This window comes from Paramisgurnus dabryanus, chromosome 3 (assembly GCF_030506205.2).
Source record: "Paramisgurnus dabryanus chromosome 3, PD_genome_1.1, whole genome shotgun sequence".
Classification (NCBI taxonomy): Eukaryota; Metazoa; Chordata; class Actinopteri; order Cypriniformes; family Cobitidae; genus Paramisgurnus; species Paramisgurnus dabryanus.
Window position 1 is genome coordinate 39,445,092 of NC_133339.1, and position 17,037 is coordinate 39,462,128.

At 38.0% G+C, this 17,037-nt stretch overlaps 3 protein-coding genes across 5 annotated transcripts; 1 reads left to right on the top strand and 2 right to left on the bottom strand.

Annotated features, from left to right (window-relative positions):
• Window positions 1-354: 354 nt before the first annotated feature.
• On the bottom strand, window positions 355-3,153 carry LOC135744953 (uncharacterized). Its single transcript, XM_065263333.2, has 4 exons — window positions 2,719-3,153; window positions 2,495-2,622; window positions 2,223-2,304; window positions 355-2,121 (listed from the first exon to the last, which is right to left on the bottom strand). The coding sequence occupies exons 1-4, from the start codon at window positions 2,972-2,974 to the stop codon at window positions 1,262-1,264; spliced, it is 1,326 nt and encodes a 441-aa protein (XP_065119405.1). The 5' UTR covers window positions 2,975-3,153; the 3' UTR covers window positions 355-1,261.
• A 3,478-nt stretch (window positions 3,154-6,631) lies between these two features.
• LOC135744788 (uncharacterized) lies at window positions 6,632-9,124 on the bottom strand. 2 transcript variants are annotated; one of them, XM_065263125.2, is made up of 4 exons: window positions 8,456-9,124; window positions 8,235-8,365; window positions 7,953-8,034; window positions 6,632-7,843 (listed from the first exon to the last, which is right to left on the bottom strand). In XM_065263125.2, exons 1-4 carry the CDS (start codon window positions 8,709-8,711, stop codon window positions 6,993-6,995), a joined length of 1,320 nt encoding a protein of 439 aa, XP_065119197.1. In that variant the 5' UTR covers window positions 8,712-9,124; the 3' UTR covers window positions 6,632-6,992. The 2 variants fall into 2 exon arrangements, with proteins under 2 accessions (XP_065119197.1, XP_065119198.1); XM_065263126.2 differs by having other exon boundaries at window positions 6,633-7,843; window positions 8,235-8,362.
• A 5-nt stretch (window positions 9,125-9,129) lies between these two features.
• LOC135744787 (kynurenine--oxoglutarate transaminase 3) lies at window positions 9,130-16,643 on the top strand. 2 transcript variants are annotated; one of them, XM_065263123.1, is made up of 14 exons: window positions 9,130-9,301; window positions 9,786-9,868; window positions 9,980-10,044; window positions 10,124-10,268; window positions 10,385-10,534; window positions 10,631-10,717; window positions 10,811-10,936; window positions 11,011-11,131; window positions 11,221-11,297; window positions 13,162-13,251; window positions 13,342-13,528; window positions 13,658-13,731; window positions 13,813-13,899; window positions 14,064-16,643. In XM_065263123.1, the coding sequence occupies exons 1-14, from the start codon at window positions 9,145-9,147 to the stop codon at window positions 14,118-14,120; spliced, it is 1,506 nt and encodes a 501-aa protein (XP_065119195.1). In that variant the 5' UTR covers window positions 9,130-9,144; the 3' UTR covers window positions 14,121-16,643. The 2 variants fall into 2 exon arrangements, with proteins under 2 accessions (XP_065119195.1, XP_065119196.1); XM_065263124.2 differs by having other exon boundaries at window positions 9,161-9,234.
• Window positions 16,644-17,037: the final 394 nt, after the last annotated feature.

A 17,037-nucleotide genomic window follows, 5' to 3' on the forward strand; every position in this document is an offset into this window, starting at 1 on the left:
AACAAATGAGTAACGTCCACTCCAGTAACTGTCAAGAGATGGATGACGTAAACTCCACTGCTTCGTTCTCATTGGTAGTCGCTCCTGAAAGTCTCTCATAATTTGCATGAAACTGCATTCAGACTAGCAGCGACTAGCAGTAGCTAAGCGACACGATCTCATTGATTTCAATGGAAGCTTGCCAACTATTGGCGACACGAGCGACAGTGAACTTTGGCAACTTGATGGGGCGGCAAAGTTGAGACATTTTTAACTTTATGCAAATTATGAGGGACTTTCGAGAGCGACTACCAATGAGAACAAAGCAGTGGAGTTCACGTCATCCGCATCTCGTCAGTTACTGGAGTGGACGTTACTAATTTGTTTATGACAACCAGATATAGAAACACCTCTTTCAAAAGAGACGAGCGACAAAGTCACTTATATTGTGAATGTACCTTGAAGTTAAAGATTTCGCTATTTTGTTGCACGACTGGACATGCCCCATCCAGTCGCCAACAGTAACTGTCACTCTTATCTCCAAGCTTCCATTGAAATCAATGAGATTGCATCGCTCTGCTACAGCTAGTCTGAATGCAGCTTTATAGACTGATGCTACCTATTGACGCATCAGCGTGGCGTCATCTTGGATGGGTCCCCAATGCGCCCCCCTGTATTTATTTCTATTGAGAAAGGTGTATTCGCAGCAACAATAATCATAACCCCCCGAATTTTTACCGGATTTTCACATTTAAGTAACGTTGGTGACTATGACATAATATTCTAAATGGTGAATTGACAAAAAAATTCACTCTTACTTGTGAAAAGTAATCCCATGGGATTTGGTAACAATATTGCGCCGGTTATTGCAACCGTAAGCAGCATAATATACAGGCATATTTGCTTTCTCTCCATTGACTCCGATTGGTTCTAGCGTAGATTAAGGAGACCCATCCAATATGGCGGCGATGCTGGACGTCATGAGGCGTCTACGTATTTAATGTCTATGCTTGCACATGCCTATAGACTGAACACAAGCGCATGACGTAAGCATTTTCACGAATTTGCTTTTTTTACATGGAAACGATAATGCTGTTGTTTCCTAAAATGTGCACCGTGAAACCCTTTTCTATAAGTATGGATTTTCAGGCAAAAGCCAAACAGTCAAAATGCTTTAAAAATGCACGCAGAGACTTTTGTTACCGTTAATCTTGTAAAAAATGTATTTCGTACAGCTACAGGTGAATTTTGAATCGTGTAAATAAAGAATGTTGATATAAGTTTACTTATTTTTCTTTAATTTCCTTTGTTTCTTTTTTGTTGGTTTGTTATGGACGATGAAATGTTTGTCCATGGTGACTTTCTGGGCGAAGGTCATTCCACAGGTGTCACAAGTAAAAGGTCTTTCTCCGCTATGGATGCGTTCATGATTCTGTAGGCAGAACTTCTGGGTAAAACATCTTCCACAGGTGTCACACTTAAAAGGTCTTTCTCCTGTGTGAATGCGTTCATGAATGTGTAAAGCTCCTATCTGTGTGAATCCTTTTCCACAAAAACTGCATTTATGGGGCCTTTCCCCTGTGTGTACCACAAAGTGAACTTTTAAGTTAGCTTTGCAAGTGAATCTTCTCCCACAAATCTCACAATGATACATTTTATTTGGTTGCGACTTTGAAAGCTTAACTGGAGGCTGCTGCTTGTGTTTTGTTACTTTGTGTTTAGTGGCATTCGGCCGAAGACACATCTTTCTTTCATAGCAACTTAATTTAGGTTTCACAGTCTCTTTTTCCAGGTTGTGTAGTTTAAATCTGCCTTTATCATTTTCTGGAGTGGTTGCAGTATCTGCACATGTAATTTGTTCCTGTAATGGTTCATCTTTCTGGGTCTCAGATGGACATGGGACATTTTGCTCCACTGAAAATGTGTCGAGTAAACAGGGATCATCAAATATCAAAGGGTCTTCGATGGGTGCCATTAACTTTTCGACAGCGTTATCAATAACTGTGTTTTTTATGCTGTGTCCATCTGAAGAATCAAAAGCTGTTCTCTGGATTTCATCAGATTCAAAGGGCTGGTTATATTTTTTGGGGTCTGCCGAAGGTTCACACACAGAAAAGTTTAAGAGTCCTTCTGATACATTACCTGTGGAAATATTGAAAAGAAAAACAATTTCTTAATACCAAGAAGTTACATTACATTACACCCCATAACTACTTGCAGATCTATGCAAAATAACATCTTACCTTCATAGTTTGGATATGTGTCCTCTACAGATCTGTTCTCCTCTTTAATCAGGGGATGGATGGAGCCGTATGGTTCAATGTCCTGTAATATTTAGGCAAATTTACATAAAAGCTAATTACATTTCAATTAACTAAGATTTTAGATATACATTTTAACATAAAAAGATTGCAAGTTTAAATACACAGGTTTGTTCCTCACGGTTATGATGGTTTTTGTGTTTCACATGGAAAAACATTTATAGAACCATTAATTGAAGAAAATTAATGGGAACCTTATATTGTGACTCAGGACACGTGTCAACAGCATCGGGCAGCTCATCTTCTGTTGACTGGATCTTCTGATCCCACAAACTGGTGCACCATTCCTTCCCAAATATCCCATGGACGGAGGGCTGCACTCCTGTTAGAAGTATGCACATTCAGTACGTTACACTTACAGTAGTGCACATGTAAAACATTATCCGACCAGGTTATTATTATTAGAGTTAATATTCACCTTCTGTTTGAACACAAGTCGACTGATATGTTTTGGAAGCTGTTTCTTCTTTTGTGATGCGCGTGCTTTCTCCTTTATTTTCCGCGTAAAGCATTTTGTCTTTGAGGACTCTGTTTTCACTCATGACGAATGACAGTTCTTGTCGTAGTAACGTGAAATCGCTTTCTACAATTTTACATATTTCTTCTATTGCTGTTTTAGTCATTATCTCCATTATGGAGCTCAACTGAAACCGAAACGATAGAGACTTAGACATTTTTAAGTTAGCATGCACACGGCTTTGACTAAAATACACATAGGATACTCATTAAGAAATTACTTCATATAGTGAAGCTTACGACTATAATGCAAAAGAACACGGACCCCTGTTATTAAAAAAATTATAAACACCCAAAAGTCGGAGAGAACATCTCGTTCTTTTTCTAGTATTATTTAATGCGGTTGGCAAACCAAACTTAAATGGCGCATTCTGCCACCTACTGGTGTGGTGCGCAATAAGAAAATGTCGGAAATAAAGTAAGGCTCGGCTTTTCTGAGGCAAAGCATTAACTTTCATAAATATTCGGTTGTTTTTAACCCAGGGCTGGGTAACTATAGGACAGAACACATTTCTGGGTTAAAATGACGCAAATAATGGGTTGTTTTAACCAAACTGCTGGGTTGTTTTAACATGGTTGATTAACAATAACCCCAGCAGTTGGGTTAAAACAATATCCATTATTTGGGTCATTTTAACCCAGAAATGTGTTCTGTCCTAATAGTTACCCAGTCCTGGGTTAAAAACAACCAAATATTTTTTTAGAGTGCCCTTTATACAATTTAATTTCTGATAATAAAAAACCTATAAAAATTATTAAAATTTGTGATATCTTTAATATGCTTGCAATCTTATTTAATGCCCACCATCCCCTTTTTTTTGTTCTTTTATTGCTTTCTTTCTTAGGATCTGAATTTTATTTCCATTTGAATTCCAAATGGTTTTTAGCCTATGATGGTTTCTTATATATCTTATGTAAATTATTGAACCATGTCATTTGGAAGACTGTTTATCTGTCAGTGTATTTTGTATTTGTTAATATTGCAATAAAATAAATCAATTTTGTGTTTAACTTCCGGTTTAATTGATTTAAGTGAATTAATTCTTTCGAACGGTTCATTTTAAACGGGGACTCTGTTCCAGCGGTGATTCGATGAGTAATTTGTGTCATCACTTCAATGCTGTGTCCCAATTCACCTACTTATATACTGCGCTAATATAGTATGCACTGTTTTTGGGTTGGGAAAATGGATACTTTTGTGTGCAGACTAGAGTATGCACAGACATAGGCCTACTAAAGATGTGGTCACACTAGACTTTTCATCCCATTGACTTCCATTCACACGCATGAGAATGCGTCAGACCGGAAACGTAGGCTCGTGTGACAATGGCTGCATTCGAAAGCAAAGGCAGGAAGGCTTTAAGGCACATCCGAATCCAATGTTTGGTTTACTACCCGTCTTCTGAGATACCTTCATCGTCTTGTCCTACAATTCTGTGCGCGGGTAATGTGATTGGTCGAGCCTGCTCAAGTTTGAAATGAAGTTATATTTTCACTTTTTACACTTTTTTTCAGTTATGCGATAACTTATCACAAAGGCGCTCTCTGCCCTACTTAAAAATCCAGCTAAGACCAGCATAAGCTGGTGAGCTGGTTTTAGCTGGTCTCCCAGCTTGGTTTTAGCTGAATTTGCTGGTGTAGCAAGCTGGTCTAGCTGTGTTTCGGTCACTTTTTAAGCTGGTCTAGCTTGACTTAGCTGGTCAGGCTGGAAGGCCAGCTAACCCACCAGCTTTGCCAGGCTGGGAGGACCAGCTTAAACCAGCTACTGCCACCTTAAACCAGCTACCAGCTTATGCTGGTCTTAGCTGGACTTTTCAGTAGGATGTTTATATTTCAAACAGAAAACCGTTACGCTATCTATGAAGTCTGTCTGAATGTGTGACCTGGAGACATGTTGCTAGTCGCTGGCCGTTTTTCAATGTCAAGGATACTTTCTTGGCAGGACTAGTCCTTACAAGTCACTTCCTTCAGAGGCTGGGCGAGGCTCCTCTTAAGCATTCGGAGAACACGTTAAATGGAACAGGGGTGCATTTCCCAAATGCATCGTTAGCCAACGAACATCGTAAGTTCCATCGTTACTAACATCGTTAAACGATTTGGTGTTTCCTGAAACCATCGTTCAAACGAACATTCGCAAACTACATCGCTAACTTGTGTAGTTGGAACGACAGCTCTTGACCTGTCGTTAGAAGCATCGTTCCTTGTTATTATCATATGTAGACTTACGTTGATCATGCTTATGAACAAAATAAGCAAAAAAACATGTAGTACAGTCTATATCCATCATTCTAAATATATTAATATTGTATTTTACGTATTTAAATTTGTAAACAGAATGAAAGCGCTGCATTTGAAAACTGCGCATGTGAACAGACCTACGAGCTTTAAGACCCTGGGAGGAGTGACGTAAGAGGGAACTTGCGCGTGAATTAAATTTCTTGAAAATAAACAACAGATAACTAAATCACGATAACAAAATCAGTCTTCCGATGCAATATATGTTATTTACACCAATAATCTGCCATTAAATCGATTTGCACAGATGAATTAGTACTTCACCTCCCACATGACATCATCAACTATGTTGTTAAACCAAGATCATTCAAACGACGAATGTGCGACAAAGTTACTATGCTTTTGGGAAACAGTCGTGACAAGGTAGTTCGTTTCTCCAACGATGCATCGTACTATGGTCGTTCAGCAACGAGTTACGTCGCTGTTTGGGAAACGCACCCCAGGCTAGCAAGTGCACGTCATTGAGTCAATGAAAGGTGTGCTTTCGGTGCTGCGCGCATAGGATTGTGGGTGATTTCAGCGCGCGAAGAGCGCGAAGGATACACATATGCACCCTGTTCTGTATATGGGATATTTCTCGAATGAAGGACTTAGTCCTTGGCTGAATTTCCGAGGATCCTTGACATTGGAACAGTCCTTCGACGGACGTCGATGACGTAGCATCCTCTATTCTGGCTTTCGAGGATCCTTCCTTGACATTGAGAAACGGCCATTGCCTCATGAGGCAGCGAGGCAACAAGTCAGCTGACTAAGCTTTTAGATGCAGTCATCAGGTCGCACCGTAGCAAAGTTCAAGTTTGGTGAACTCTGACTTGCGAATTTGTATCACGCGAACGTGATCTCTTCCATTGCTGACGTTTGCAGTCCACAACGAGATTTAAGAAGCGTCCGGCTTGCCTGCACTTTTTTCACTCCTCCCCTCACTGCAGCCGGCTGTTCTCGCCTGTATTTCAGGCGAGGCAAGCTGCATCTCAAACAAGCCTAATGTCTGACTAATACTCGCATGCTCAAAGTCTAGTCTAGTGTGACCGTGGCTTTACGCGAAATAGAAGTGACAACTGTTGCCTGGACGACAGATCACAAACTTCAAAATAAAACTCACTTATGCATTTAAGTATTTTTAGTTTAATATTTACAGTTCAGTTTAATATACTGATTCAGTGATGCATCATCTATTTAATTTGTTAATTAAGTGTATCACAACAAAATTCTGCCCTCTTGCGGTGAGATTTGGGCGGGTGTAATATCAGCCATTTGAGTGTTGGATCCACACACCCGGGAACTTTATGGATGCTCATTTTTACATACTACAAGTTGGGACGTACAAATTTAAATTTTAAATACAATTTAGGACAGATAATATGTGAATAAAGGGATGCATGGGAATGGTTCATAAATCTTCAGGTGTCACATGGACTTTTTAAAGTAAATGTTGTCTAGTATAACTGTATTAATAAAACTGACAGGTCAATTTAACAAAAAAATTAAGTTTATGTCACTCATTGATTTGCCACTAAAAAATAATTTTTCCAAGAAGCCTCCATGGTCATGCAAATAACACAAAAGATAAAATTAAAATAAATAAAAGTACAATACAAAACTAGGCACACATCAATGTGTGTGAAAAGTTTTTATGTGTCCACCAATAAAGACCACTAGGTCAGTTGTATCTAACAAATGTAGTTTTAATCTAAATAAAACTGCATTCGTAAATTTTAACACTTAAGACCATGTTTACAAAGATGATGTTTACATATTGTCTCAATGGTTGCTTTCTGTCTTGAGTGTGAATGAATAAGAAACTAAAATACTTGTAATTAAAAACAATATGCAACTGAATTTTAAATTGGAAATAACAAAAAGAAAGGTGTTGCTACAGATTTATTTAGATTTATTTTGTTTCATCTTTGTTGCTTTATTATGGACGATTAAATGTTTTTTCAGGGTGGTTTTCTGAGTGAAGGTCATTCCACAGGTGTCACAAGAAAACGGTCTTTCTCCGCTATGGATGCGTTCATGATTCTGTAGGCAGAACTTCTTGGTGAAACTTTTTCCACAGGTGTCACACTTAAAAGGTCTTTCTCCTGTGTGAACGCGTTCATGAATTTGTAAATTTCCTCCCTGTGAGAACCCTTTCCCACAAAAACTGCATTTATAGGGCCTTTCCCCTGTGTGTACCACAGAGTGATTTTTTAAGATAGTTTTGCTAATGAATCCTCTCCCACAAATCTCACAATGATACCTTTCATTTGGTTGCGACTTTGAAAGCTTAACTGGAGGCTGCTGCTTGTGTTTTGTAACTTTGTGTTTAGTGGCATTTGGGCGAAGAAACATCTTTCCTTCATAGCAACTTAATTTAGGTTTCACAGTCTTTTTTTCCAGGTTGTGTAGTTTAAATCTGCCTTTATCATTTTCTGGAGTGGTTGCAGTATCTGCACATGTAATTTGTTCCTGTAATGTTTCATCTTTCTGGGTCTCAGATGGACATGGGACATTTTGCTCCACAGAAAATGTGTCGAGTAAACAGGGATCATCAAATATCAACGGGTCTTCGATGGGTGCCATTAACTTTTCGACAGTGTTATCAATAACTGTGTTTTTTATGCTGTGTACATCTGAAGAATCAAAAGCTGTTCCCTGGATTTCATCAGATTCAAAGGGCTGGTTATATTTTTTGGTGTCTGCCGAAGGTTCACACACAGAAGAGTTTAAAAGTCCTTCTGATACATTACCTGTTGAAGTATTGAAAAGAAAAACAATTTCTTAATACCAAAAACCTACATAATTACATTACATTACACCCCATAACTACTTGCAGATCTATGCAAAATAACATCTTACCTTCATAGTTTGGATATGTGTCCTCTTCAGATCTGTTCTCCTCTTTAATCAGGGGATGGATGGAGCCGTTTGGTTCAATGTGCTGTAATATTTAGGCAAATTTACATAAAAAGCTACTTATGTTAATTACATTTCAATTAACTGAGATTTTAGATATACATTTTAACATAAAAAGGTTGCAAGTTTGAATACACAGGTTTGTTCCTCACGGTTATGATGGCTTTTGTGTTTCATGGTGAATTTTTTTTAAAGAACCATTAATTGAAGAAAATTAATGGGAACCTTATATTGTGACTCAGGACACGTGTCAACAGCATCGGTCAGCTCATCTTCTGTTGACTGGATCTTCTGATCCCACAAACTGGTGCACCATTCCTTCCCAAATATCCCATGGACGGAAGGCTTCACTTCTGCTAGAAGCATGCACATTCAGTACATTACAATTACAGTGCACATGTAAAACATTATCCGACCAGGTTATTATTATTAGAGTTAATATTCACCTTCTGTTTGAACACAAGTCGACTGATATGTTTTGGAAGCTGTTACTTCTTTTGTGATGCGCGTGCTTTCTCCTTTATTTTCCGCGTAAAGCATTTTGTCTTTGAGGACTCTGTTTTCACTCATGACGAATGAGAGTTCTTGTCGTAGTAACGTGAAATCGCTTTCTACAATTTTACATATTTCTTCTATAGCTGTTTTAGTCATTATCTCCATTATGGAGCTCAACTGAAACCGAAACGATAGAGACTTAGACATTTTTAAGTTAGCATGCAACTTAAACGCCTTCGCTTCGACTAAAAAAAGTACTTCATACAGCACAACTTACGACCATGATGGAAAAGTTTACAGATCCTTACTTCAATAAAAAATAAACACCGGACCCAAAAGTCGGAGATAACTTCTTCTTCGATGAATTTAACCAAACGTAAATAGTGCATTTTCCGCCATCTATTGGATTGGAGTGTGAGAAAATAGCTCGGCCAAAGAACGTATACTGACAAGAAGTGAAAAGCAACTCCCGCATTCCCGTAAACCGTAGTACATAGTTTCCGGTACTGATTTGTACGTTAACACTGATAGATTTTGCAGTGAATAGTCGAACATTGTGTTCCTGTATTTTACTTTGACTTCTCTTTCGTTGTCATTCTGTGTATCTGTGCTGACGTCCAGTTGGCATTTTCACTCCAACATGGTGACCGCGCCACCTAGTGAACGTTTCCAGAAAAGCAGAGTTTCTTTGGTTATACGCTCTTTGGTGGAGTGGAACTCAGACATTCATGTATGCACACTCGTCTCGCAAAGCTTTTGTTTTCTCCCGAAAAATACTTGCTGCCAATCTTTTAAACGTAAAGTATCATATTAATATGGCTTATAACGGGCCTCATTTCATTTTTATTTACTACAATCTGCATCTAGAACTCAAAACTTTAAGGACAGTCGTTTTTTTTTTACTGTACCGTTCATTGGTTTGTTTTGGAGGCGCGGGCTGTCTGCGTCAAGTAGAGGTCTTCACGGGTCCATCGGGTCTAATTTTCTTGGATTTGTCTCGGGTCATGTCTTTCTTTAAAAAAATATTTATGCACGTCGGGTTCGGGTATAAAGTGATTCGGGTCATTTCGCGTCGGATACATTTCTTTGGACCCGAGAAGACCTTTAGCGTCAAGCAGAATCTGCTACTTCAAAACACAAAATACATTTACACAAAATACTGCAACCAATGAGCTGCAGCGACTTTGAGACCTGTCACAGACTTACCACACTGTTTTAAAGTGAGCAATGAACAAGTAATTGTTTTTGTTATAAATGTTCATGTTTTTTTCTTTTTTACAGGCATGAATGCAACGTTTCGTATCTGCAGATCTGCCCCTCGCATATTACAAACCGGTTTATTGAAATCTTTCACCTCCTGTCATGTAAGTGCTAGCGTGATGGTCGTGACCTCATATAGGCATAACATTAGTTTTGAGTCTTGTATTCGTCTTTTTTGTTTTATCATACCATTAGGTTATTGTTTTTCATTTTAGTATAAGATGGCATCCACGAAACACAAGAACACGAAAAGAATAGAAGGTCTGGACAAGAATGTATGGTAAGCTGCTGGCTTTGTACCACTTTTCACGTTGACAAAAATTGAAACAATCTTAACATAGTCTCATTGTTTTATTTAGGGTGGCCTTCACATCAGTTGCAGCAGATCCTTCCATTGTTAATCTTGGTCAGGGTTATCCAGACATTCCTCCCCCTTCCTATGTGAAAGAGGGTCTCGCTCAGGCTGCAATGGTAGACAGGCTGAACCAGTACACACGTGGCTTTGTATGTCATATACACACACTGACTAAATAAAGTCTTTTTTTGCTTCACAGACAATGCGCATCCATAATCGCTTCTGAATTAGTTGAGAGAGTGCTAACATTTAATATCTGTTTCAGGGCCACCCAACACTGGTTAAAGCTCTGGCAAAAGTATATGGAAAAGTGTATGACCGTCAGCTCGACCCGTTTAAAGAGATCCTGGTGACAGTGGGTGGATACGGGTCTTTATTTAGCACTATGCAGGCTCTGGTTGAGGAGGGCGATGAGGTAAAAGAGAGTAATTGCATGTAATACCTTAGTTAGTACACTACGCGATTGCTTTACGTCTTAACTTGCATACATTATATCTCTTTTTCCATCCAGGTTATTATTATCGAACCTTTCTTTGATTGCTATGTTCCCATGGTAAAAATGGCAGGGGCTAAACCAGTTTTAATACCTTTGCGATTGGTAGGTTATAGGTTTACTTTTGTATGATATGTTCATTAGCAAAGTCATATCCATATTTCAATAAACATCGCTCTTAATTGGCTCGTTCTGTAGAAACCGACAGCCACGTCCAGTATAAGCAGTGGAGACTGGGTTCTGGACCAGGAAGAACTTGCCAGTAAATTCAACTCTAAAACCAAAGCCATCATCATCAACACGCCCAATAACCCGATTGGAAAAGTAATATCACTTTTGATAAATGTAGTTTTTCAATGTAACTTAAACATACTAAAATAAAATGTTTTAATTCATAGGTATTCAGTAAGAGTGAGTTGCAAGCTATTGCTGATCTATGTATCAAACACGACACCCTGTGCTTCAGTGATGAGGTATATGAGTGGCTCATATATAAAGGCCACGAGCATGTTAAGATAGGTACGTGATGTATCTCCAGCAGTGCATCTTATTTTCAGGAAAAAGATTTTAGGTTTACTGATAATTTTGTGTTTTTTTTCTCCGAACAGCAACTCTTCCTGGAATGTGGGACAGAACGATCACTATTGGCAGTGCAGGGAAAACATTCAGTGTGACTGGATGGAAGGTATTCAACATTATACTTTATCCTCAAAAATCTTTCTATATCTGCAGCATAACAGGAAATAACTTCTTTAATGTCACTAAACAATAGTTTAATCAAATGAGAAAATATGCTTTAGTCCAAAAACAACTGCAGGGGTTTTGATTGTGGTGCCTTTGAACAAGGCAATTTATTCCCAATTGATAGTTTTTGTAGAGATGTAACGATTACCGGTTTAAAGGGACACTCCACATTTTTGGAAAATATGCTCATTTTCCAGCTCCCCTAGCGTCAAACATTAGATTTTTACCGTTTTGGAATCCATTCAGCTGATCGCCAGGTCTGCATAGCATACCACTTTTAGCATAGCTTAGCATAATCCAATGAATCTGATAAGACTATTAGCATCGCTCTCAAAAATAGAGTTTTTATATTTTTCCTATTTAAAACTTGACTCTTCTGTTAGTTACATTGTGTACTAAGAACGACAGAAAATTAAAGTAGCAGTAGGCGCAATGATATTACGCAGCACCTGAAAATAGTCCCCTGCTATTGAAACTAACCAAGGGGACTATTTTCGGGCAGTGCGTAATATCACTACACCTGCTGCAGCCATGTTACAGCAGCAAAGTCCTTGATTATTATGCCAGAATGAGAGCATAGTTCCTAGCCATATCGGCCTTAAAAATCTCAACTTTTAATTTTCGGTCAGTCTTAGTACACGATGTAACTACAGAAGAGTCACGTTTTAAATAGGAAAAAAATCGAAACTCTTTGGTCATTTTTGAGGGTGATGCTAATGGTCTAATCAGATTCAATGGATTATGCTAAGATATGCTAAAAGTGCTAGCGCCAGACCCGGAGATCAACTGAATGGATTCCAAAACGGTAAAAATCAAATGTTTAACTCTAGGGGAGCTGGAAAATGAGCATATTTTAAAAAAAGTGGAATGTCCCTCTAATGATTAATCTTGAAAAATATTTCCAACAGTTATTTTTAAACATAATTTTTTAATTACTGTTTAGCAGTGCCAGTGTCCCGGCTTGAAAACCCCTGTCCAGCATCAACCAATTTAAAGAGTAACTAAACCCCTGGTCAGAGCCTGACTCCACCCACTGCAATATTTGAAAAATGCAAGAAATGTGGGCAGATCCCAACGGAGATAGAGGGGACGAACTAAGTGTGTGGTGAGATCGTAACAAGGGCGTGGTGAGCTTGAACCTGCTTACGTCACGAGTCATTTCTTGGACCCAACATCCAATAGGAAAATTCAACTGCAGTAGCCACCGTTCAACCTGAAGAGGGCAGCACTCAGACGTTTCTACACCATATATTGTAGTATTGAAACACTTTATATCCAAATGTCAAAAAACTTACTAAAATCAATGAACAGCACTAATAAAGCATCATTCTTACAGATCATTAACTAAAAAAAGTTGGTTTAGGGTTTAGTTACTCTTTAAGCAATACTGTGAGACACAAATTCATTCACGTCTGCTCCCAAGTGTTTGTGATGACGGTGCTTAACAGATGCTCAACATGCATAAACATGTGTGTGTGTCCCCAAAACGTGTAGTTTTTGTTCATATCTTAATTTATTCATTTAGTTTAAATAATCGTTGCTTGAAACTGACGAAAAATTTACTGGCTTGTGCTGCCTCTCTATGGAGAGCCCATGCAAACTGCCGCTTGATTGACCGACAAAATTGTGTAGATTTTTTTGTGTTTCTTTCAGTTATTGAATAGAAAATAGCTATGGAAAAATATTTTGTGTTCAATGGAAAATAACAACATCATGACAATTTTTATTTTAGGTGAAGTCCATAACACTCAAGTAAAATATAAAGCAGATTCCTTTGATTAATCGAGATACATGATTTTTTTCAGCTGGGTTGGTCAATCGGACCTGAACACTTGATCAAACACCTACAGACCGTTATGCAAAGCACTCTGTATACGTGTCCAACCCCGTTACAGGCAAGTTTTGTCTGTGTCATTGCATGGTTGTATTCTATATTGCTCGTCTCCTGTCACGCTTATGATATAATTGGGTATATCGCCCAACAGGAGGCGGTTGGTCAGGGTCTTCTTCGGGATTGTGAGCTGATGGGTAAGCCGGACTGCTACTTTTCCTCTTTAGCATCAGAGTTGGAAGGGAAAAGAGATCGAATGGCATCTATGTTAAAACAGGCAGGCATGACTCCGGTGGTTCCTGAAGGAGGATACTTTATGGTTGTGGATGTCACAGCACTCAGTAAGTGGCTTCTGTGAAGTAGTGTATGTTAATAAAATTATTTACAGAACCCTTTACAGATGAGATCACTCAAACTGATACATGATAATTCCCATGCTAAAATGTGTCTGTCTTGCCTGTTGAATATAGATAAGGACTTGTCACATATAGGAGATGATGAAGCATATGACTACAAGTTTGTCAAATGGATGATCAAAGAGAAGGTACTCTAAAAACATACTTTTTTATGGAAATCGTGGTTAAAGGGTTTTAGACATTTTACCTTAAAAATTTAATTTTTGTAGAAACTGGCTGCGATTCCTGTGACAGCCTTTGTGGGGGAAGCGTCAATAAAGCAGTTTGAGAAGTACATTCGTTTGTGCTTTATCAAGGTAAGGAATGAGTTGACTACAGGTTTTTACAGGAAATATAATAAAGGTGATTTAACCAATGAATCTTTTTGTGTCAGCATGAGTTTGAAATTGGGTGTGAGTGCAAGTGTGAATGTCTCTGAGAGTGCCCTGCAATGAAAAATATGTCTTTTTTATCATTACAGCAAGAGAGCACATTGGATGCAGCAGAAGCCATTTTAAAGAACTGGAACAAGGGTTGACTCCTGAATGCCTGATCATGCAGTGATGTAGTATTTAAAGCTTACTGACTTAAAAGTGTGCATAATTACATACAGTGCAGATTCACCCTGCCTTAATACTGTAAGCAACATGTATGTTCAGATTTACACTTTTATTAATTTGTTTAAAATTTGGTGTTCATACATCCTATTACTGTGACCAATACTGTGGGTGTCTTGAATTTTGGGTTTGTAATTGAGGTATAACTTTTACGGTCTTTAGGTTCTTTGTGCATTTTGACATTAGTATTTTGTCACTAATTGTCTTACATTTATTCATGGATGTTACTTGTATAAATAAAATCCTTTCAGAAGTAAAACAGCAGATGACTGCGGGCCGGATCCGAACTGGAGCAGCCGACTTTGTCGCAGACCCGGCCCGGAGTCGTCTGCTGTCTGGGTTGAAAGTGAGGGGGAAATAACATTATGAAATGAATTATTTTCTCTAACATAAACTGGACACAATTATTGGCACCCTTTCAATACTCTTTACTACCTTAATTTTCATGTATTCTTGGATTATAATGCATGATGAGGTTGAAGAATTCATGGCAAGTGATCTTAGATTATTCCTCCATCTAAAAATATATCCAGACCCTCCAAATGTTGCTGCTCTCTACTCTTCATTGTAGTCATTTTCTATATGGTTCAGGTAGGACTGCGATATATATCAGATGGCACAGACGATTATGAATGTGATATTGCCTGGGTTGTTGGTGAACTGTGGCTCTGTGTAGTAAATGCCGCTCCATCTGAAAGCAGGTGATGGCAATTTACTACTAATTACGGAACTGGCTTTACTGATGAGACGCGCATGAAAATCCTATCCGATATGTCTCCCAGCCCTAGGTTCAGGACAGGGAACTTTGAGCCTTTTCTGAAAGGATAATTTTATATACATATATATACATATATATATACATAAAAGGCTCAGCCTTGCACATTAGCTGAGTGAAAGCCTTTGCTGTTTGCACAAAAGGTACTGTAATAATAATTCACTGAAGGCAAATAAACTCTGCAAAGAATCAATAACAATAAAGTCGTTTTAAAGTAGTTTATTTCTGATAACAAACAAAATAAACAACAAGTACATAACCTTAGTTTAAATCATAGCTAAAGTGAATCAAAAACTACACTTAGCTAACGTTAATGTGTACTATAATTTATACAATGTTAACTACAAACCGGCTGCCAAACCTCCCTTCACATAGCGGTGATCCATGATCGCGGATTAAAGAGATGCAACTGAAATACCAATAAATGCATTTACATAAAGATGTTTATAAGGAGAACCCACAAAGAATTTGCTCATCTCAAACAAGCCTATTAGTCTTGAGAGCATACGTGCAAACTACTCTTACGATCGAGTGTACTTGGTGCAACCGAGATCAGCTGTAGGACCAATATACCACTGATTACAGTATTGTGAATATGCAACAGCGCGTATATTTGGGTCTATTAATTATGTCGCAGGTCATTTTGCTGTAATGTGTGTGCCTGTATTTGGTCATCGGTGGTCCCGAACTCCTGATCACTTTTTAAAATGGCTGCGCAGTTCAAATGATTACTCTACTAGGCCATCAGTGCAGCACTGATTCGCGTAATTTACAGGCCATTCACGAAAAAACCCAGCCAATATTGATATGTGGGCCCCACGTGGGTACTATCTAGGCAGCATGGGTTCCATTTGGTCATGGGCTTAACATGGGCAATATATGTGGGTCCCATGTGAGTTTCACTATGTGGGTCACATAGGTTTGCCCATGTGGGATGATAATATGGGAAAATAATTGCATGCTTGAAATACATCTTTATACATTTAAACTCTTGACATAAATACTTTTGGTTGATTGTCACTTTTATAAGAGCAAACTGATCAGTTTAAACCTTTTAAATAAAAGGCATTCTTTTCTATTGTGTTTCATATAAGGAAATATCATTATGACCTGCTCACTGTTTCCACACATTACACTTGACTAGTCCTGTTTCAAATCTTTTAATTACGAATTTCTTCACATAAGTTAATATCATATTTCATATAATCTTTACTGAAAATAGGCAGACTTTTAAAATTACAACGATAAAGATTATAAACAGGAGTCCCTTACAACTGTTACTGGAAACATTTGTAAACACTTTGTGATTTATTCCCAGTTTTGTTTTTATAAAATGGAAAACTACAGTGCAAGTTAACATACAGCACAGCGATGAATCAAAGCAAACATGCATAGACATTTAATGAGCTTGGCTGTGGATGCTTTGGCAGTTCTTCATAAAACTGTAAAGCAAAGATTAAATGATCAGAATTAAGACCATCTCCAGAACAATGAGCAATGTTGGTGTTGTTTTTGAGTCCTGAGTATTTTAAGAGTTTGACTTCTTTTTTTTTTTGCTATTTTAAGTGTTATGTTAAATTGTTGTAGTCATTACCTGCATTAAATGTTGTTAATTATTTTAGTGTTAAAAGTGTAATAAATGGACAATAAAGTAGTTTGATATACTGAACTGGCAGTTTTGTATTTGATTCATATTGATTTACCTCCTTCAATGTTATATAATGAACTGTTGAATAGTCATGATGAAAACTTAAAGCTTTAAAAGTATAATATATAGTTACATAATAATTATAAATTGTAATAAATTGCAAGTTTAGAACAAACAACAAGAAAGCAAAGAACATGAATCAAACACAGTGTGCTCCTTAGCTTTCTTTTAATAGATACATTAAAAGACGGGAAAAAAAACATGTTGTTTATAGTGGAGAGTTCTCGTCTCCACATTTCTTCACGCATGCGCTGTTGTACGCGTACCGTCCGAGGTTGGCTTGTTCTGGCTAGAGGGGACATAGATATGTATATAAAGGCTAGATGGCTCGTCCGCGCTGATGGCCAATTGAGTG

Bases quoted from the DNA above. Each gene is read 5' to 3' on its own strand.
- LOC135744788 (XM_065263125.2), bottom strand. From the start codon at position 8,711: ATGTCTAAGTCTCTATCGTTTCGGTTTCAGTTGAGCTCCATAATGGAG. The intron at 8,366-8,455 runs GTGAATATTAAC...GCATGCTTCTAG, and splicing joins GACTTGTGTTCAAACAGAAG to CAGAAGTGAAGCCTTCCGTC. The intron at 7,844-7,952 runs GTAAGATGTTAT...ATACTTCAACAG, and splicing joins CACATATCCAAACTATGAAG to GTAATGTATCAGAAGGACTT.
- LOC135744953 (XM_065263333.2), bottom strand. From the start codon at position 2,974: ATGTCTAAGTCTCTATCGTTTCGGTTTCAGTTGAGCTCCATAATGGAG. The intron at 2,623-2,718 runs GTGAATATTAAC...TACTTCTAACAG, and splicing joins GACTTGTGTTCAAACAGAAG to GAGTGCAGCCCTCCGTCCAT. The intron at 2,122-2,222 runs GTAAGATGTTAT...ATATTTCCACAG, and splicing joins CACATATCCAAACTATGAAG to GTAATGTATCAGAAGGACTC.
- LOC135744787 (XM_065263123.1), top strand. From the start codon at position 9,145: ATGGTGACCGCGCCACCTAGTGAACGTTTCCAGAAAAGCAGAGTTTCT. The intron at 9,302-9,785 runs GTAAAGTATCAT...TCTTTTTTACAG, and splicing joins TTGCTGCCAATCTTTTAAAC to GCATGAATGCAACGTTTCGT. The intron at 11,132-11,220 runs GTACGTGATGTA...TTCTCCGAACAG, and splicing joins CCACGAGCATGTTAAGATAG to CAACTCTTCCTGGAATGTGG.